Here is a 22,105-nt window from a genome sequence, read left to right on the forward strand (position 1 = left end):
CATTCGCACACCAGAATGCTGCTCCCATCGTGGGTTATTTATTTTATTGGTAACGTTTCGAGCCGGGGATATTTCATGTCGATTTTTTTTTTTTATCCAGCAGACCAGCACCTAGCCCTGTGTGTGTGTGTGTGTGTGTGTGTGTGTGTGTGTGTGTGTGTGTGTGTGTGTGTGTGTGTGTGTGTGTGTGTGTGTGTGTGTGTGTGTGTGTGTGTGTGTGTGTGTGTGTGTGTGTGTGTGTGTGTGTGTGTGTGTGTGTGTGTGTGTGTGTGTGTGTGTGTGTGTGTGTGTGTGTGTGTGCGTGCGTAATGGGTTAAAAGATCCTATCGTGCTGTTTGTGTATACTGCAGGTCCTGTGTTCTGAACAGGCCAGGCTCAGTGATAGTTAGCCCAGAGGAGAACGTCCGGCGCTGCTCTGTATCTTTACTGAATCTTTATTTTTCAGCAGCAGTGGATGATGATGACCACACATTAAAGCTCATAAAGTCAACCTGGTTACTTATTTCCCACGTTTAACGGTGTTGTTTTGCACTTTGACGGGCTTCTGTTGTCAGTGCTTTGTTAACATCTGCTATCCTATTGGGAGTGAAAAAGTTCAAGGCCTTGGAAAGCTTATATCACTATAATATCGATACATTGTCCTGCCCTACTGTCCTATTTGTCAGTAGAGTATCGTAAAAGGGGCCTTTAAAATGACTATATATGAATGGCTATAAGAAACCCCCACCCATGTCTCCCATTCAGTTCCATTAATTAAAAAAGAGGACATTTTCCTCACTCTAACGTAATAGAAGATCTCCAAACAGCCTGTGTCTTGTTTGTTATTGCGAACCTTTTCCTCCAGTCAACCAAGCTTTTGTATTGGAGTGTTAGGAGTATTTGTAGTCTGCCTTGTGAATGCTTAATAGGACAGAGTAACAGCCTGCTCAGCTTCGTATTGTGGACTCTAGTCTAGGGATGGGCCGATAATCGATATTATCGTTTATCGTGATAAAAATGATAATCGTATCGCAGAGATTTTACTTTATGGTGAAATTGTCCTCCGTCATACACTAGGACGAATTAGCTTTTATTGAGCTGCAAATTCAGCACCACTTAAACCCCCTATACTTGATAAAACGGGCCTGTAAAGAGCGCATTTGGTACGCTCTTACTTCTCTCTACACAAATCGATTCGCCAAAAATAGCAGATCTACAATAGTCCAGGCAATCTAGCCCATTTTAGACCCAAAAGTCAGACTAATTGTAAGAGAATTTTTTTCAACAGATATCATTTCTATGAGGTGTCTAGAACAACATACTAAAAGTCCTAAGAAATCCTAGATGCGGAAATATGTTTAATTCTCATCAATTCAAGATGTGTGCTAATACCTCGAGAAAACTAAAAACCCTTATGGGCTTTTTTTTTTCTTTTGTCCTATCACAATGAAACTTTCCACAATGAATCTTAAAATGAAAACTAAACTTTTTTGTATTACAAGTTTCTTTGAAACTTAATTTGAATATGCAAATTAGCTTAATATATATTGAATATGCCCAGATTTGCATATCACGAAAATTACTTTTCCCCAAAATGTATTATATTTACATTGTTGTTTGTTCATGATATCAAACACACTGATCAGACTTTCATGAACCATTTCATCGAAATATTGTGACTTCATAGAATAACATCAAAAACACCATTCTTATGTATGACAAATGCATAAATCCGTCAAATCTTCCTCCAACCATCCTACTGCTAACGGTTGATGGCAATGCTGCTTTTGGACTGGCCTCTAACCTGAAACCTGCCCGGCTTGGTTGTACCTGCCGGGGGTATAACCCCCATCGGTATAGTCCTCAGGGTCACAGAGGCACACAAGCCTCCCCCACCACGACAAGGTAGCAACAACAGGGGAGGTTCTTTTTGTGTTTTTTTCTTATTTGTTTATTTTATTGTTCAAACGTGATCCTCAACTCCTTTTGTATGATTCTTTGTTCTTGCACCCCCTATTTCAGTTCTTGGGGTGCTTAGTTCTTCCGCTCTGGATCATAGTCATCAGATAAATCAGGCAACTGGGAATTTGTACAGCTAGTACCATGACATTCTCCGCATATGGCAGTGCAAGGGAGTCCATGTTTTTTGCATGTGCATCTCTTCGTGCTGCAGTCTTTCTTGCAGCTACAGCAGACCACATCAAGTAATGGTGGTCCTGCAGGCTGATCAGTCATTATTGGCATGAATCTACCACCTATAACATGCCATCTCCAGTCTTCTGGACTCATGCTTTCACTGGTTCCTTTCCATTCATTGATCTGGTAGAACACACAGAGACTGTGAACAGTTGATGATGTTTGTGGAAGAGTTTGAGGTTCCACTGGAGATGTGGTCTTCGATACTTTCTCACAGAATTGCCTGTGTCTCAGCATATCCAGCGATTCATCTTTGTCACCCCCATACAGTGAGACTAGAGCCTTTTCACCTGCTGCAACGATGATTCCTTTTCCTCTGACAGGCTGAACACCTTAGCTTGTTTGAGAAAGCTAGAGTCAGTTTTTACTTTTTTCAGTGCCAATCCCTTTCCCAAGCCAAATAGACGATCTGCTTTATGCTACTGTCATAGTCTTTGATGGCTACAAAGACAAACCAACAATAAAAGATGCCACCCAACTGCAACAAACTGGTGTTAGTCCCGGCGTGACTGTACACTTCTCTGGTGACATGATCATCCAATCCAAAAAGGACCAGTTCCTTAACAATAAGGAAAATAAACAACGCTTCTTGGTTTATCTAAGTAATAAACTAGAGAGGGCTGGGTGCATCACAGACCATGCAAAGAATGATGCTGATGTGCTCATTGTCCAAACCGCCATTGCCTCAGCCAGAACCAAAGACACGGTCCTAGTAGGAGATGATACAGATTTATTAGTACTCTTGTTACATCAGGATAATTCCTTTTCCTTTTAACAGGACGTTCATGAAAGTCCTTGCGGGCTTGTTTCCAATGAGGGCCTGTGAGCAATTAGGGGTTAAGAGTCTTGCTCAGGGACAAATTTCATTTCATCGACACATATGCTGGCGTGGCCTGGAATCGTACCTGGGGCAACCAGGGCCTCTGGCTCCCTAGGCGGGCTCACTAACCACTCAGCTATGGCCGCCCAAATCTGTGATCCAAATGCACAGGAACTGTTTCTGGCACCAGATCCAAAGAAAGGAACAAAAGCAAGAAGGATATGGTGCATAAAGCAGACAAAAGAACTACTTGGTCCAAAGGTGTGTGATAATCTCCTCTTCATCCATGCTATTTTAGGCTGTGATTCAACTTCTCGTCTATTTGGCTTGGGAAAGGGATTGGCACTGAAAAAAGTAAAAACTGACTCTAGCTTTCTCAAACAAGCTAAGGTGTTCAGCCTGTCAGAGGAAAAGGAATCATCGTTGCAGCAGGTGAAAAGGCTCTAGTCTCACTGTAGGGGGTGACAAAGATGAATCGCTGGATATGCTGAGACACAGGCAATTCTGTGAGAAAGTATCGAAGACCACATCTTCAGTGGAACCTCAAACTCTTCCACCAACATCATCAGCTGTGAAGTTCCACAGTCTCCGTGTGTTCTACCAGATCAATGAATGGAAAGGAACAAGTGAAAGCATGAGTCCAGAAGACTGGGGATGGCATGTTATAGGTGGTAGATTCATGCCAATAATGACTGATCAGCCTGCAGGACCACCAGAATTACTTGATGTGGTCTGCTGTAGCTGCAAGAAAGACTGCAGCACGAAGAGATGCACATGCAAAAAAACATGGACTCCCTTGCACTACCATATGCGGAGAATGTCGTGGTACTAGCTGTACAAATTCCCAGTTGCCTGATTTGTCTGATGACTATGATCCAGAGCGGAAGAACTAAGCACGCCAAGAACTGAAATAGGGGGTGCAAGAACAAAGAATCATACAAAAGGAGTTGAGGATCACGTTTGAACAATAAAATAAACAAAAAACAAATAAGAAAAAAACACAAAAAGAACCTCCCCTGTTGTTGCTACCTTGTCGTGGTGGGGAGGCTTGTGTGCCTCTGTTACCCTGAGGACTATACCGGTGGGAGTTATACCCCCGGCAGGTACAACCAAGCCGGGCAGGTTTCAGGTTAGAGGCCAGTCCAAAAGCAGCATTGCCATCAACCGTTAGCAGTAGGATGGTTGGGGGAAGATTTGACGGATTTATGCATTTGTCATAAATATGAATGGTGTTTTTGATGTTATTCTATGAAGTCACAATATTTTGATGAAATGGTTCATGAAAGTCTGATCAGTGTGTTTGATATCATTAACAAACAACAATGTAAATATAATACATTTTGGGGGAAAGTAATTTTCGTGATATGCAAATCTGGGCATATTCAATATATATTAAGCTAATTTGCATATTCAAATTAAGTTTCAAAGAAACTTGTGATACAAAAAAGTTTAGTTTTCATGTTAAGATTCATTGTGGAAAGTTTCATTGTGATAGGACAAAAGAAAAAAAAAAGCCCATTAGGGTGTTTAGTTTTCTCGATGTATTAGCACACATCTTTAATTGATGAGAATTAAACATATTTCCGCATCTAGGATTTCTTAGGACTTTTAGTATGTTGTTCTAGACACCTCATAGAAATGATATCTGTTGAAAAAAATTATCTTACAATTAGTCTGTCTGGAAATGCTACTTTGCCTGGACTACAAGCTCACGCGTTGTGAGCTGGTAGATCTGCTATTTTTGTCGACTGGGGGGACGGGGACATTCCCCCAAGAATAGGAATTGCCGGGGGTTCAAGTAACAAAAGTGGCATATTTTGATTATCGTGATAATAATTGCATATATTTTTGCCACAATAATCGTGACATGTAATTTTTGTATTGTCCCATCCCTACTCTAGTCTCCAGCAGTGAAGTGTAGCAGAATAATGCTGGTTATCTACAATATGTACACCTTCTGCTTCCTTTTGGACTGGAAGAACTGGAAGAACTTGGGCCATCTTGGGTCATGGCTTTTTTTATTATGGGAGTTAGTTTGGCTCCATTCTGTTTGTATCGATCCAGTAGCGCTCCTCAAACACTTTTCTTTCACTGTAATTAGGGTAGATAGCCGACATCTGTACCATAGTCAATATTCAATTATTCATTGCCATTTAAACCAAGGCTGCTCACTGTGCTCAGCACATTACTGAACAGGACATTCTGTATAAACATAACCCCTGCACAAAACCAATTATTACTTATTTACTTTACAGTAATACAATTTACAATAACAGAATGTTTTTAATAAACATATACTATACACTTTAGAAGTCCTAAGTGTCATAAGATAATATCCAATACAAAACTGCATGTACATTTAATTCTCTTTAATGCATATATTTTATAACGTACCAGTGATTATCGTCTTGTTAGCTGTCCATGAATTATAAAAAAATCTCCCTTTACATAACATGGTTGTCACGGAATAACATCGGCTTAAACGTTTGGTTTTAAAGTGTGGACCATAACCATACAGTATATACGTAGTTATTGTCACTAAACTGGTCTTGCAAGAACTGACTTAAAGAACCTCATTTTAATTATGGACCCTAAATTTTTTTTTACTGAGATGTCCACCACCTTGAACATGTGACGCTTATTACAAAATAATAGACGGCACAACATTCAAGCAGATGGTTCTACTTCTTTGAAGATTGTTGACTGAAGTCTTTGGTTGATAAATATCACCTATTCAAAATTAGGATCTGCTTTTTTTGACCCAAACATCTGGCACCGGTCAGGCTCCATTGAATCCCTCATTTGTTTGAAGGTGTGTCAGTTAGTGAAATCACTTGGTGTAGGGTTGTTTAGTTGTAAAGAAAACTTTAAATAAGTGTTAAATAGCTCTATATTCTGATAGTACTCATTGCTATAGAGTGTTTGTTGAAAGGAGTCTCCCATGTCTCCAGCTCTTTGTTAAACAGAAAATGCATTTTTAGGGCTCTCTCCTGATTGGCTTAAATTTTGTTTAACCCCTGTGACAGAACAAACGCTCTGTAGCAATGATTACTATCAGAATGTAGTACTTTAACAAAAAAAAACAAAAAAATATCACTTACCCTACCTTTTAAATAGACTACATAAATCCAGCACGTTACCAGAATAGCGTGACCTTGTCTTTTCTAATTTATTCTCAGATTCAGAGTTTCTCCGTAGCTGTTGCTCCTGGCAGAAAGTGGCTTAGCTTCAAACACTTGGTAGTGAAATGTTTAACGATCTCTGCTATGTTGTCACTGCCTGCTGGAGCCTGGCCACGATGCTGACGTTAACACAGCTGATGATGAGACAGGCGGCAGGCCTGCAACTCATGCCACTAACTAGGGCTGGGCAATATATTGATATTATGTTGATATCATGATATGAGACTATATACAGACTGAGCCTTCTACTCAGCTGCCCCTCTACTGTGGAACTCACTCCTGGACCCACAGTCTGGGTTCCACAGTCTGTCGACACTTTTAAGAGAGGACTAAATACTTTCCTTTTTAATAAAGCATTTGGTTAGCTTTTTAGGTTTTAACCCCTAGGTTTTCTTTGCCCCCTTGCTTGTTTTTAATTGTCCCTCCTTTTTTTTAGATTGTTTTATGCTAATGTTTTTATTCTGTACTCTAGCACTTTGAGGTTTGTTCAAATGTAAAGTGCAATACAAATAAAATGTATTATTATTATTATTATTATTATTATTGTATATTGTCTGGCATCTTGATGTCGTAATATCGTGATACTGTATGGAATAATTGTTGTCCTTTCCTGGTTTTAATAACTGTTAAGCCCTATTCTATACTTTTGAAAATGTTCCAAAACTTTTCATAAAGAGCAGAAATATCCCATTTGCTCATCTGCCCATAAGATCTGCTATTTCTGCTATTTTTGACAATGTTTGAAAGAATTCATAAACATTTTATATCGTCAGAATACGATCTTACCATCATATAATATCCACATTGAGGATTTTTTTCACAAATATTTTGTTATTTGATTAAAGGGATATTCCACCGCGCCTCAAGCCGGAATCGGGCTGATCCGGTGCGACACATATAACTGAATAAAGAAGGCGCTGGAGCACCTCGGATGATTGGAGCCTTTTTATTTTTATTAGCAGGGTGCAAAGCACAGAAAAGGCCGACAAGTCGACAACGTTTCGATGTCCGATTACATCTTCGTCAGGTCAACATGACCTGACGAAGATGTAATCTGACATTGAAACGTTGTAGTTTTTTTCTGTGCTTTGCACCCTGCTATTAAAATAAAAAGGCTCCAATCATCCGAGTTGCTCCAGTGCCTTCTTCATTCAATTGTACTATTTGATTTTGTCCATCCTCACCCAGCCCTACTGCTAACACAGCAAGGCTATGAAGGAGGGAGACAAACGCTGAGTTTTATAACAGAAAGGGAGAAAAAACGTGAGAAAAGCAATGGAGACCGACATGTAATGATGAGACAGAAAAAGAGGAAGCGAGACAGAAAGACAGAGAGAGATGACACGGAAGAGACCGACAGTCGAGAGAGACATGAGCAACAAACGGAGGAGAGAGATACATGTGTGTGAAGAAGAGTTACAGACAGACAGTCAAGGTGCACACAATCTCAGACAGACAGAGAGAGAGAGGGGGACAGACTGAGAGTGAGACACAGAAAGCCCTTTGACTACCTTGCATGCCAAATTCCACAACTGCACAATAGCGCCAGGCCAGCCTGAACCCAGCACAGCCAGCCTTCATCGCTACAATGGCAGAGAGAGCGAGAGAGGGGGGGGATTGTGATCGTTGGATGAATGGGCTGCTTTGAAAAAGTGCCATGTCATTTCAGGATATCAAAACACAGGTTACATATTTAGCAATGTTTTGCACATGATGGCACACACACCGCTAATATTAGATGACACATTGGTTCGTTTGGCTGGTTGGCTATTTCTTAAAACAGGCCAGGGATTTGAAGAATAGGGTTCTGCAGAAAGAATTGCCGCTTTTGATAAATGTCCAATTTCATTGCTATTTCTCCGATACAATAAGGTCACTTTATGTGAACTGGTTACCGGTATTCATCATTGCACATACTAGTTTGTCTGCTTGTTTGACTGTTTGGTTTGTAGGGAGGGCCTGTGTCCGCTTCCTTAAACTGCAGTGTGTCAACATGATTTAAGACTAAGTCTATTCATTGTTTTATTCTATTTTTTTGTATTTGTATCTTTCTACTCTCCTGTGTTTCATGCTAACTGCTGTTGCTGCTGTGACACTGGAATTTCCCCACAGGGAGCAATATAGTTCTGTCTGTCTGTCATAGAGAAGTTGAAGTTAGTTAGTGGCCAGCTGTCTGACTGTGAATGTCACCAGTGCTAATCAATATGAATGTCATACGTAGGCATTGTGGAAGTATGTGACCCCCACGTTGTCCTTGACTCCACAAGCGATAACAGTAATTATTGATTTTGCAAACATGACAAATGACAATCAATAGTTGCCTACTTGCCTTTTGTCTCCTGTACAAATGTCAGGCATTATTGGTCGTCCAGAGATATACAAATGATAAAAGGGTCAATAAGGCATTAAAATGCAAACGTTGATTGACAGAGCGTTCTGTCAAATGCATTGAAATTGACCAGACTAAGCCTTGTGGAGCATGCAGGCAGCCAGGCACGCTAAAGTTTTAACCACGTTAAACCTGGTGTCCCTATTTTGGGCATGTCATATAGGTGGACATTTTTTAAATAAAAAATCTTAAAGAAATTCAAAACATTCAAAAATAGCAGATCTACAAGCGAAGCAATGCAACCCGCTGTGAGCTTGTAGATTTCATTTTCAACTAATTTTTTATAGGGCTTAACCAGGCATTTTCTATGGACTCTTCTCTGCACTGTCTGTGCATTGTATCAGTAGGGGTGTCATGACTTCCCAAGGCAGCATGAGTCAGAGTCAGATAACGTGGCTGAAACTTGTGATTATCTTTTCCCCTCTCCCTGCAGGCTGCAGTAGCTACTGTATCAAAGGCGTCATTTACACTTAGGGAGGGACACTGGGGCTGTTTCTCTAGCAGTCCACCATTCTTTTCACCTCCTTTTTCCAGCCACACCACAAATCTTTGATTTGTACGAACCAGTGCAAAACTGTTAAACGGTGTTGTGTATGTGTGTATGCCACACAATTTGTGGTGCTTTCGGAGGCATTTTGACATCCTTGGCCAATAGGAAGACCTTCTTGGCTGGAAACAGCTGGCTACCAGCCAATAGGGATGCATTACGGGCGGGGAAAGGTAACTGCAGATTAACTGTTTTGTGTGAAGCAAGTGACAGACAGTAGCAGTGATTTGTGGTAAGCAGAGCAAATAAAAAATGTTCTGTTTGGGCTTATTTATACAGGTTGTGAATGTGTATGTATTGTGTAAATATACTGTAAAAAGGAACTTCTGCTGATTTACTAATGATTAATGCATTCATTCAGAAGTGGTCCATCATCACAGCAAGTTAATTAGGACTGAGCTGGCATCAGTCTTTCAATCATATGGACCAGTGTAACATTGCACTGTGTTATGCCATGTTGTGTAAGGTCTCAAACCTTAACAGTCTGAGACGACAAATCACTTATTTTGAGCTGCTGCTTATTAAAAAACATCTTTGATAGCTTTTCTTGCGGACAAGAAAAGTCGCCTATTATTGGCCAGTCAGTCTACCTTACCCACTAAGCAAGCAATTGAAGGCATATATTTTTGGGTATATACTGGATATAGCCCTAGCCCAGTTTTAGACTCAACTGTCTGTACAAGTGTGAATGAGACATGATTTCATTTTGGTTGCTACAGTATATCCTTTAACGTTCATATATAATAGCATGTTTAGGATGTTTTTAAACTAGGCAGTAAATGCATTTATTGTTTATAACCAAGGCAAACTGTTACAGAAATATTCTAATTAATGGTTTATTTAATATATTACACAGAATCTGTACACATGATACTTACTAAACGTCCGGTTTTAAACCTATGCAGCCCACTGTCCAGTAACGACTGTAGATGTCTATAACCATTTTGACGCCTTTTAAACACTTAACCTCATAGAAATTCTTAATTATTTTGATAATAGTCGATCTAAAAGCTCACAACGTGTTACACTTTGTTCATATTTTAACATTTTTTGCCCATAATGACATGCCCCAAATTGGGATGCCAGGGTTAAGTTAAGTGGCTTAAGAATGTAATCAAATACTGGCCTTCAGTGGAGAGAGGGAATTAACAATAATTGGGGGATTGGCTTCCATTATTTCCAACAACAATACATACTGTAACAGAAAATAAAAATAAATCCCCAACACTTTTCCATTCAAAGTGATACCCCTCTACCGTGTTCAACGAGTCCACTGCTTCAGGATGCAATAGGAGCAAGCTTGTGTGAGTGTGACTGAGTGTGTGAGTGACGTGTGTGATGCTGATACATTTTTGGCAAATGCTGCCGAATTGAACAATGCCAGGCAGGCAGACAGAGGGATTGGCCTATTTGTAAACTATTTCAATCTGGTTAAACATTTTCTATGCAGCTAATAGCATTTACTTTTTTTTTCTTTCTTTCTTCTCAAATGTGTAAATATTATTGATATCATATTTTCAAAATGTTGTATTTCCTGTCTGGAATTTGATCCACCATAATTTTTGTCTTACACACCACTCTGCAGACAGTGATTGGTCATGTGCCAGCAAGGCTTGTGGAGTAGACATTTGGCTGATGGTTAATGGTTGATTTGTGATCTTTTATGTGGTTCAACTAACTTTATTTTTTATTACCTTCTTACAGGTGTTTAAAGAATCTTTGTCCGTCAGCATTTTGAACCACTCTGACCTTCCAGCTCGTTCCATTCATGGCACCTTCCAGTTGACACCATGGCCCAGATATCTAGTGGTAATGGGTGCAAGTTGGACGTCCCCCTGCCCAAGGGGGTTGTGGGTAAAGAGGAGGCCCTCCGCATGGAGGAGGAGGCTTTAGCTAAACTGCAACGGGGCAAGAGAAGCACTCTTCCTGCTACGCTGCCCTCATCTTCCTCCATATCCTCCTTGTCTTCCTCAAAACGCGCCGTGTCTGCACACACAGCTGCGGTTCCTCCTCAGCCTTCGCCACACGCCGGCAGACCAGAGAAGGACCTCATAGTCTTCCCGGAGACAAAGAAGCCACTGGAGAAGGATAGGTTCAGTGACATTGACGTGGACAAGTTGACCAATGAAGAGCTCGAGAAACTCTTACTGGACGATAGCTTCGGTTCCAACAGCATTAACACTCTGGGCCGGCCCTCCTCGCTGCTGGGCTTCAACCTCAGCCACTCGTACCCGGGGGGTCACGCCTGCAACCCCTCGCCCTTCCAGGGCAGCCAGTGGACTCCCGTGCTCTCCACACCGTCCCCCGTATCTACGCCCACCCATCAGCCAGGTCCTCTGTTCCCCACTGCCCCGTTCCCCAAGCCGGGGTCCTTCCGGAATGGATTCACACCAGCCATGTCTCCCTTCATGTCCCTGCCGGCCCAGCAGCCCTCCTTCATGGCGTTCGCTCCCATACAGGCCGCAGCGCCCATGGTCTTCCAGCAGCCTGCTGTGGATCCGCTGTTGGCCAAGCTGTTCGACAAGATCGCCAGCACCTCGGAGTACGTGAAGAACGGCCGGTCAGCCAGCATGGAATTGGACTCGGTACCGCAGGCTGGGGGGGTGACGGGGGGGGCCAGCGCCATTTCTCTGATGCCCAACCCGCCACCTCAGCAGCCAACGGCAGTGTCGGCAACGGCGGAACCTTCGAGCTTCAGCCGCTTTGATTGGTTGGACCTGGACCCGCTTAACAAAGTAAGTGGGCGTAAGGCTGAGAGTGAGGATGCCCCCCCGGCAGACGGGGAGGCTTTGACGCCAGCAGTAGTGTCTGCTGGGGACCCTTGGGACGCCGTGTTAGAGACTGAAGGGAGTAACAGCAGCAGCCCGCCAACCGAGGCCAAGACCTCACCGTCGATTCGCTCGCAGCCCAGGAGGGCTTCCACTGGTGCAGCCGTCACTCGGAGCCACTCCCTCAACATCCCTGGAACGTCCTCTCAGCACAAGCCCACCAATCAGGTAGGAGCAATTGTTGGAACACTGAAACCTGTGTCCTATCACATTCCACACACACCACTGACAAATGCCAATCAGATGTCTGATCAAAAGATTGAGCATTACTACTACAGTACATGCAGGTTCAACACTGAAGCTGATTGCCTTAGTTAGTTCACCATTAGTCTCGCGTAGCCAGACAACTATTCCACAATCTCCGAATGCTATATAGAGTCTGGAACTACACCTCCCGAAATCCAAGAGAGGAAGCTGCCACTTCCGTTCACGAAAATATCTTTTAAAATATCTTTACTTTTTTTTTTTTTTTTTTACATTTCTGTTTAGCATCAAGCTATATATGCTTAGATGATTTTGATTTATATTAGGATAAATGTGCGCGACTGTACAGATGAAACGGAAGTGGGGAGGAGGCTTCACATCCGCTTTATATTTTAATCATGATCAGAGCTCCCTGACTGTTTGACCGGAAACATTTGAAAACTGTGGGAGGCAACAGTCTGGCCACGCGAGACTAGTTCACCATTGACAAAACAAGTTTATATCTGAAGGTTGTGTGGTCTTTAATGGTAGAGAGAGGCTGATGTCAACTTGGCTACTTAAAAGAGTCAGAGTTACTGTACTTTGAAGCTCAGGCCCGGGTGTCCCGCATGAGAGACCAAAATGTCTACGACTCTGCCAAGAATGTTAGAAAGACCCCGGCTTGGTCAGGGGAGATATTGCACTTTGAGCTTCAGGCAATACTAGTTGTCAACCAGTAGATGTCCTACAGAAGTGGTTCTCAACCTTTTCAGGCCGCGACCCCCCAAAACAATCATATTTGAACTGTGGACCCCCCCCACCCTGACAAGCAATTGGAATTTGTTGACATTTAGTTTGACTTGGTTCCACAGATAAATATTGTGAAAATATCCGAACTACAAGCTCACAACGCACTGTGAGCTTGTAGATCGGCTATTTTCAAAATGTTTGCCTTTTTCTTATATTATTTGACAATTTGGCCAATGTTTTTATAGTATAGTTTGTCGATTACTTTTGATGCAGTGCTGGTCTTTTTTCCCATTTCATTGCTTTTCTTTTTTAAGGTATTAAAAGTCCTTAAATTGTCACTTCACCGTCATATGGGGACACCCCCCCCCCCCCCCCAAATAAAATCATGTGGGGCCCCCTTGGGGTCCCGACCCACAGGTTGAGAACCACTGAACTACAGTACCTGACACCAGGGTCTAAATTATGTTCAATGGCAGAGTGCCAGAGTAGAGAGTCCATCTCCAACCACTGCAGGTGTGCTGGTTATATTGCGTAATCATACTCTACAGTACAGTTTAAAATAACTAGTTCCGGATTGCAGTATAGTGTTTGCACATGAATTCGACTGGGTCACACATGGTGAAGGGAGTGGGACATGCTGCCAGTGTGGAGAGAGACAGTAAAATACATCAGTGCGTTCACAAAAACAGCAACAAAACACAACCACAGCCCAGACAATGAAACCAAATGCAAGTCAGGTTTCGCCCAGAATAGAAGGTTGTGGATGTTGTTGCTCAGCCAGAACCAGAATAGTGAGAGAGGTTCATCAAAGACATGTTGTCCTATTTGGGGCAAACAAATTCTTGAAGTTAAATTTGAAGCCTTCTTACATCCATGTACATACCCACATTCACTCAAAAGCTCTGGCAAAACAGTCATTTGACTCCTGTGTCCTGTAATTAAGTTGTTCACTATGATTAACCTGCCCACTGGTTGACCCCAACATTTCCTCTTGACTTTGTTCTGGGGCATATTTTATCCTCTTGTTAGATGAAGAATAATCTCATGTGGCCCGTCTGCCTTGCGTCATCATTTCCATACTTTGTTCGTACAGCAAAAAGTGCATAATAAGAGAAGTAAAGAGCAGGTGACAAACATAAATGGCGACACATAACATGCAGTTACGAACACATTTTGATCTCAATGCTGAGTATAGCCCCTTGCACATAGAGTCCGTTTTTTATGCCTGCATGTTTTATGTGCTTAAGTTTCACTTTTTGCAAGGATGACTCCATCCAATCGGTTGTATTTTGTATGTATTTATACCTGTATTCAGTCACTCACAAGATGGCACTTTTCCATGTTCAGCTGCCTACAGTATCTTTTGACTAATACAACCCAGACTTCGCTGGACACTTTCCCTATTTTACCGTCTGTCTTAGACATTTGGAATAGAACGGGAACTTCAAAAATACATACTTTTCATCTGTTAACTTGAGTTGGCTGTTGGGTGCTGAACTAACTGTCACCTACAAAAATGTTGGCACTAGATGATGCTGAAAAATCACTGTAGGGGGAAAAAATTAGTGAATGGAATCAACCAAAAGCATATATTAGTCAAATCAAATCAAAATGTATTTCCACAACGGTATACAGCATTATGTGTCAAGTTATTAGCAACATACACTTACACAAAAACCATGAAATTATATGTAACTGCTAAAAAGGCAGATATTGCACTTTAAAGTTGTCACTAGTCATACAGTACTTCTGTGGTGTCACAATACTATCACTCCATAATACACCAGTGTAATACGTATAATGTCAATCTACATTCTACAGGGTTGTTGTTGAACTTGTACAATGTCGTTTACTGACAACATCTATAAAATGAAATCGTCTTCCTCTAACATGAAATCATCTTCCTCCTCCTTGTTCCCTAAATATACCTTTATACACATCTTGTTTGACCACACAATGTGTGTCCCGTTGACTGTGAGGAGGACCTGAACTGAGTCATTCTCTACTGTTAGGACATTGTGTCATTCCCTCCTTTCCCCTTTTTTTGTCTTCTACAGTTCTCAAAAAGCCCATTTGTGTGTGTGTGTGTGTGTGTGTGTGTGTGTGTGTGTGTGTGTGTGTGTGTGTGTGTGTGTGTGTGTGTGTGTGTGTGTGTGTGTGTGTGTGTGTGTGTGTGTGTGTGTGTGTGTGTGTGTGTGTGTGTGTGTGTGTGGACAAAACAATTGTCCACTTGTGCTGCTGTGTTTCCCACACAGAAGCTGATGATTAGCCTAACCTTAGAGCAACAGCAGCCGTGCGGTGCAAGGCTCTGATATCAGAGAGTTGTGCTTCGTATCTATCGGCCCGAACAAACATTTGAAAGAACGTTCCGGCTGTAAGAGCACATTTCTTTCAGCATAGGTCTGAGACGTCCTGTGGAGAAGGATGGATTTAATGATTCATCATGAATGTCTGGGAAAGAAACAGTATGACAAAACCTCTTTAGAGGGGGTGAAGGATGTTATAAATTAGTCCCTAAAAGGACATGAGAACATGTTGAGCTTAGTCGCAAACCAGTGGTGGAAAAAGTAAAAGTATCTATACTGCAATGTAGAAATACTCTGTATTCCGTAAAAGTCCGGAATTCTAAATTTATTTGAGTAAAAGTACAAAAGTATTGCCATCAAAATGTACCAAAAGTAGAATGTACTCATTATGCAGAATGTCCCAATTCGTATCAAATGTATAAACAATGCGTCGCATCACGACGCATTTAATACAACGCAGTGTGAGCTTGTAGATCGGCTATTTTCAAATAGCCGAAATGTACAGTATATAGGGCTGAAGTGGGTAATGTATGTTTTGTAATAATAAACCAAATCTACAAAGTAACTGAAGTTTTCAAATAAATGTAGTGGAGTAAAAGTACAATATTATTTGCCTCTGAGATCTAGTGGAGTAGAAGTAAAAGTACTGAAAATTGGAAATGCTCCAGTAAAGTTAAAAGTAGCCTACCTCAAAATTGTACAATACTTGTGTAAATGTACTTATTTACTTTACACCACTGTTGCAAACCCCCTGTCATTTCACACATTGTACAGTACTTTGTCACTGTTGTCTAGACTTATCGTCACCTATAAAATGATACGGCCCAGCTGACAGTTTTACTGCCCAGCCACGATGAGTGTATCATGTTCCTTACTGAGCACAGTTAAGAATACATGCGCATGCTGTACTGTAGTGTACAGTATGTCAGTGTGTGTATACAATATTATGTGCAGTGTGTGTGTGTGTGTGTATAAGCAGTGTCAGCGCTCACTATACTCAAACTATGCAAGTTATGTAGGGCCCCCAATGGTCTGCTCTCCACTGCCGACAATGACGTCGTTGATGTCAAGGTTTTTTCTTCTGTTTAAACATTGTTCCATATATTCTGTGTGTGTGAGTGTACCTGTCTTTGGGCGTCTTGAGTGGGAGTGCGATGCTCAGCCTGAAGTCTGTTGGATCGGCGGTTGTATCAGATTCTCTGATCCGACCGATATAGCCATTTATAGTGGAGATCCGGTTGTCCAGATCCCACCGATATGCCGATATATGGACATATAATGGGCTTATACTGATGACATAAGGGATCTCTGTATATGGGCATAAACGGACACAAGCAGACAGACAGATTGATACAGAGTTCTCCATATATGGGCATAAAAGGCACAAAGACAGACAGACTGTGATTGATCATGTTGTCAAGATGTGTGAAGATGCAGGTACAAGTTTATCATATCAGTACGGTACAGTTTGGCCTAGTAGCGATGTTTCTTTTTTGCCTTATGTGCTAATTGCTGCCAGCTACATTCCATAGTCTGGTATTGTGTGGTACTGTGGTATAGTATTGCATTTCTCTCTATTCATTATGGCAGGAATGAATTGCTCGTTTTCATAGTAACCGTAGGCTGCATTAATATCCTAATATCCTAAGGCTAGGACCGGCACTGTGTCATATGGTGTATGCGTGTTGTGTGTGTTTTTCCATTTATATGTGTGTCTGTCTGTGAGACTGTGTGTGTTTTTTTGTTGTTGGTGCATGAATTCACATGTGTATGTGTGTGTGTGCGCACGTGTGTGAGATTGAGTGATCATACATGCACATGTGTGTTTCATTCCATGCGCGTGTGTCTCCACAGTCCACACTCCACACTGTATGTAGCAGTCTTGTGGAACGGAGTGACGTTTGTAGTGAAATATTAGACAGCAGTGTTTGTCTGTATGTTATGTCTGGCTGCTCTGTGTTTGTCAGACATGGCTTCTGGTTTGGCTAACGGCAGCCTTTGATGTTCTGAGTGTCATTCTGTGTCTGTGATGTGTGAGTGTATTTGATCGTGTGTGCGACGTGTGCCTATCTAGTGCAGACATCATATGATTCTATTGTTAGTCACAGTGAGTACTTGTGTGTCTGTTTGTTTGTCAGTGGCAAAGTTGTTTTATACAGTACATCATGTGTTTGAGAGTTCTAGTCTTCTAGAGATAGTGTGTGTGTGTGCGCGCGTTTTGATATGAGCAGTAACAAGTCCCTGCAGCTCCTGTCTGCCCTACAGCACATTATTCCCTCACAGGCCACACCCACTCTTAGTGGTTGCCATGACAACATCTGCACTCACATTTGAGACTGAATGTTTGTGTTGGTGTGTGCGTCCGTGTGTGTGTGCGTACGTGCATGCGCGTGCGTGCGAGTGTGCGTCTCTTTCTGTGGTGTTTGGCTGCAGTCTTTGTGAGTTTATATGTTTGTGTGAGCTTGTCTGAGTATACACGTATTTTTATTTTGTGTAAAAGGTCGTGTGGATCTTCATATTGCATGTGTTGGTCTCCCACTGTTTGTTAGTGTGTGTGTGATTAAAAAACAGTCTACTGTACTGTCACTCTGAAGTGTCTCGAGATCTCGGAGAATTGACAGTCAATATGGCAAAATAAATGTTTTTGCCTAGTGCTAATTTGAAACCTTGCATAGTACGTACCGGCCAACCACCATAGTAAATCAGTCTCCATTACAGACATCCAAACCATCAGCTAACCACACTGAACCTGTTACTACACAGAGGTTGTCAATGTCCACGTCACATAGACAGAAAGACCTCGGCACGTGACCTCCGTGTCGAAATTAGTTCGAATGAAAACGCAACAATAGTTGTTGGGGGTGTCGAAATTTGGTTCCAAGTGAACCGAATCCAAATAAGAAGAATCAGAATGGATACAAATCTAATGATACCCGTCCGTAGCTGTAGGGTTGCAGTTCCAGGCACTGTGGTTGGATGGCAGTAGGAACAGACGGCTGTAAAATGGAACAAATCACTTTGAACTTGGGAAACTTTCAGCCGGGAGAGCCTACCTGACTGTATCTCTTTCTCTCTCTGTATCTCTTTCTCTCTTTTCTGCCACTTTCTTTGCATGCTTGCCTCCCCTATCTTTCATCATGGTCTCTTACGTTCACTATATATTTTTTTCATCTGTTTCCATCTCTCTTTTACTGTTTTTCATTCCTTGCCTTTCTTGTTTTTCCATCTCTCTTGACTCTTCACAGTACCTCACCCTCTCTCTCTCACCCTCTCTTTGCACTTTCTCTCAACCTTCTCTCTCCCTCTGTTTTATCTCTCCTCCATCTTTTACGACTGGCTAAACCCTGATTCATACTTGGTCGCGCACAGAAATAGCCGATCTACAAGCTCACAACACGCCGCAGTGGACCACGTTGTGAGCTTGTAAATCGACCGGTCTTGGGTGTGAGACACTGGCACGCAACTAAGCATAAATCAGGCTTCAAAGCTCCAGTCTGCAGATAAGAAGTAGCATAACAAACACACATCTACCTGTTATTGATGTCGCGCCTCACTGCACACAGTTAACGCATGCACACACACGCACACACACGCACACACACATGGCATGCACACACAGCACACAGTGTTTGTTTCCTGTAAATTCCACATGGGAGAACTGATCAACTACCCTGTTGAAAATAATTCTCTGTCGAGGCCTGTGTGTGTGTGTGTGTGTGTGTGTGTGGGGGTGTGTGTGTGTGTGTGTGTGTGTGTGTGTGTGTGTGTGTGTGTGTGTGTGTGTGTGTGTGTGTGTGTGTGTGTGTGTGTGTGTGTGTGTGTGTGTGTGTGTGTGTGTGTGTGTGTGTGTGTGTGTGTGTGTGTGTGTGTGTGTGTGTGTGTGTGTGTGTGTGTGTTATTTCTGTATGGGGTGGGGATTCCTCTCTGGTCCCTGAACACCACATTAATTATTACTTGGTTAAAAACAGCTTTGTTTTTCTCCAACTAGAGAACTATTGCCTGCATTAACACAATATTTATTTCTGTTTTGTACTGTGTGTGTATAGAGCTTGGATTGAACCTAAATGCAAATCAATCCGAATCCTTGTAAATACGTTTTAAAATCTTCTGTGTAAATTGTTAGTGGATGAAGTGGGGAAAACTATTTCTCTATGCAAAAAATCTGTACAGCTTTTACAGCACTTACAGTAAAAGCTTTTACAGCTTTTACTGTAAGTGCACTTGGTCGTGATACAGCCTTGTAGAGCAGAGGTCTTCAACAGGGGGTCTGGGATCCCTAGGGGGTCCTCAGAGTTACTGCCTGCCAAATCTTTGTGTGATGAACCATGAACCATTTGAACCCTAGCATCCCTATTCTGAGGAGATTTTTAGCCAAAAGTTACAGATCTATCTGTAACTGTGAGCTTGTAGATCGGCTATGTTCGGAAAAGAGGTTTGTTGTAGAGGGAAAAAAAGAGCAGACCAAGTACAGAGTTTACTAATATTTTATACGATATGTAGTGCGGGGTCCCTGCTTCATCTGTCTCTCAGCTAAGGGGTCCTTGGGCTGAAAAATGTTGAAGACTCCTGTTGTAGAGGAACATAAATGAGCCTTCAGTTTAAACATTTTAAAGTGTGGAGCAGATTCATTAACCCATTAAAACCGGGAACGCATCTGTGTAACCACTTTAACCATTATTTTATACTTTGGCTTTTCAAAAATAGCAGATATACAAGCTCATGTGCTGTGCTATGAGCTTGTAGATCTGCTATATTTTTTTTATCGTGAAAAATGTTGCAAATCTTTGAATATATATATATATATATATTTTTAAAGCTAATATTTTAACTCAAATGTTTGCTGAGATGGGGGTCCGCTGCCAAATACGTATTTTTTGGGGGGCCCTTGACATGAAAAAGTTTGAGAACCACTGATTATAGGATTTAGAAGACATTTGTAGAATCCCCAGAAGCAAAGATTTGAGTTATCCAAAATGTTCACTTAAAAAATATATATATTCAATGATTTGCACACATTTTCACGATTTAAAAAAAAAATAGCAGATCTACAAGCTCGAGCTTGTATATCTGCTATTTTTTTGAATAGCCAAAGAAATCTAAAATGACACAGATGCCTTGTTTTATCAAATCCAAATGCTTCCTCTACGTCGTGGATCCTCAACTCTACTCCTCGTACTGTAAAGCTTTTGTCACTACCAGACTTGCTTACTGAAATGTTCTGTTGTACTGTAGTATGCTACGCTCGCTTTCATCTACCCTTTGGCAACAAACCCAAATATGTTCAGAACTCAGCCGACCCGCCTCCTAACACACATACCAGGACATGACAGGCACGTCCCCCACCAGGACATGACAACAACACGTCACCCCCTACTCTCAAAATACCAAATTAAACTCTGTGATCCTGCTACTGACGTACAGTAAGGCAAGGCAAGGCCATTTTATTTGTATCGCACATTTCAACAACAAAGCCATTCAATGTGCTTTACATTATACAGTGACATTTAGGATGCATAAAACAAAAGAAGTAAAACATAGCAGATACAGTTACAGTGCAGAATAGAACGGGGGGAAAAAAGAAAAGTAACTCAATCAAATGCAACGGCAAACAGAAAGGTCTTTAGTTGTGTTTTAAAAGAAATAAGAGTGGCAGCAGACCTGCAGTTTTCTGGGAGTTTGTTTGCCGGCGCATAAAAACAAAATGCTGCTTCCCCACGTTTATTTTTGGTTTTAGTGACAGAAAGCAGACCTTTCCCAGATGACCTGAGGAGATCTGGATGGTTCATGATATCGCACAAGATCAGAAATGTATTTTGTCCCTGAACCATTCAATGCTTTATAGACCAACAGTAGTATTTTTAAATCAGTTCTTTGACACACAGGGAGCCAGTGTAAGGATTTAATTCATAACTTAAAAAAGAAACACAATAGTAAAATAGCACACATACAAGCTCAGCTTGCTATTTTTGTAATCGTACTGAAGTGGTTAATCCAAAATGTAATTTTGTAAGTTTGGGTCCTGGGGAGACACCAGATCTAAAAGGTTTGGGAACTTAAGAACTGGAGTGATATGCTGCACTTTCTTGTTATTAGTAAGGACTCGAGCAGCAGCATTCTGAATCAACTGCAGTGCAGTCGTCTGATTGATTTTTTTTTAGGGAGATCTGTAAACACACCGTTACAGTAGTCAAGTCTACTGAAGATGAATGCATGGACACGTTTTTTCTAGATCCTGCTGAGATAAGTCCTTTAACCCAGAGTACTGTATAAGGCTGTAAATGCCCTTCTGCACTCCACCAACCGTTACATAACCCAGAGAATGCTCCTGTCCTCTCTACTCCAGAATAACTCCATGATCATTCTGTTTTTGGGATGTGTAAAATATAGGGCTGCACTGCAACTGTCGATTTATTTTCTGAGCAATTATTTAATCGGATAATCGGGAAGTGCATACATTTGTTTTGTCTAAAATGACATGCCCAAAATAGGGAATGACGGGTATGGACCAGTTTATTTAGATTAGTGATAATGTTTTTAGATAATAGATTCAATTGATTAGTTTGTTTAACTGTTGCACCCCTAGTAAAATACTACTCTGTCTGTCTGTGCTGGATCAGATCAGTCTGTCAGTCCTGTGCGTGTGGAGGACCTCACCTCTTGTTGAACCAGGGTGTGATGTTAGTGAAATGAAAGCTGGTGATGACAGCATTTCTCCTGGGCAGCTGATGCTTTTTGGTGGCCACACAAGCACACACACACACACACACACACACACACACACACACACACACACACACACACACACACGTACAGACAGACACACACACACACAGACAGACAGACACACACACACACACACAGACACACACACCCCCACACACACACACACACACACACACACACACACACACACACACACACACAC

At 41.7% G+C, this 22,105-nt stretch overlaps 1 protein-coding gene across 1 annotated transcript in view; it reads left to right on the forward strand.

The window, feature by feature from the left end:
* The window catches only part of pik3c2a (phosphatidylinositol-4-phosphate 3-kinase, catalytic subunit type 2 alpha), an 87,813-nt gene that overhangs the window by 2,056 nt on the left and 63,652 nt on the right, over positions 1–22,105 (forward strand). Inside the window, exon 2 of the mRNA XM_080437929.1 lies at positions 10,818–12,109. Within this exon, the coding sequence (XP_080294055.1) occupies positions 10,904–12,109 (1,206 nt within the window). The 5' untranslated portion in view covers positions 10,818–10,903. The remainder of the gene's footprint in view (positions 1–10,817; positions 12,110–22,105) is intronic.

This window comes from Gymnoscopelus braueri (assembly GCF_963280865.1).
Source record: "Gymnoscopelus braueri genome assembly, chromosome: 9".
NCBI classification, from domain to species: Eukaryota; Metazoa; Chordata; class Actinopteri; order Myctophiformes; family Myctophidae; genus Gymnoscopelus; species Gymnoscopelus braueri.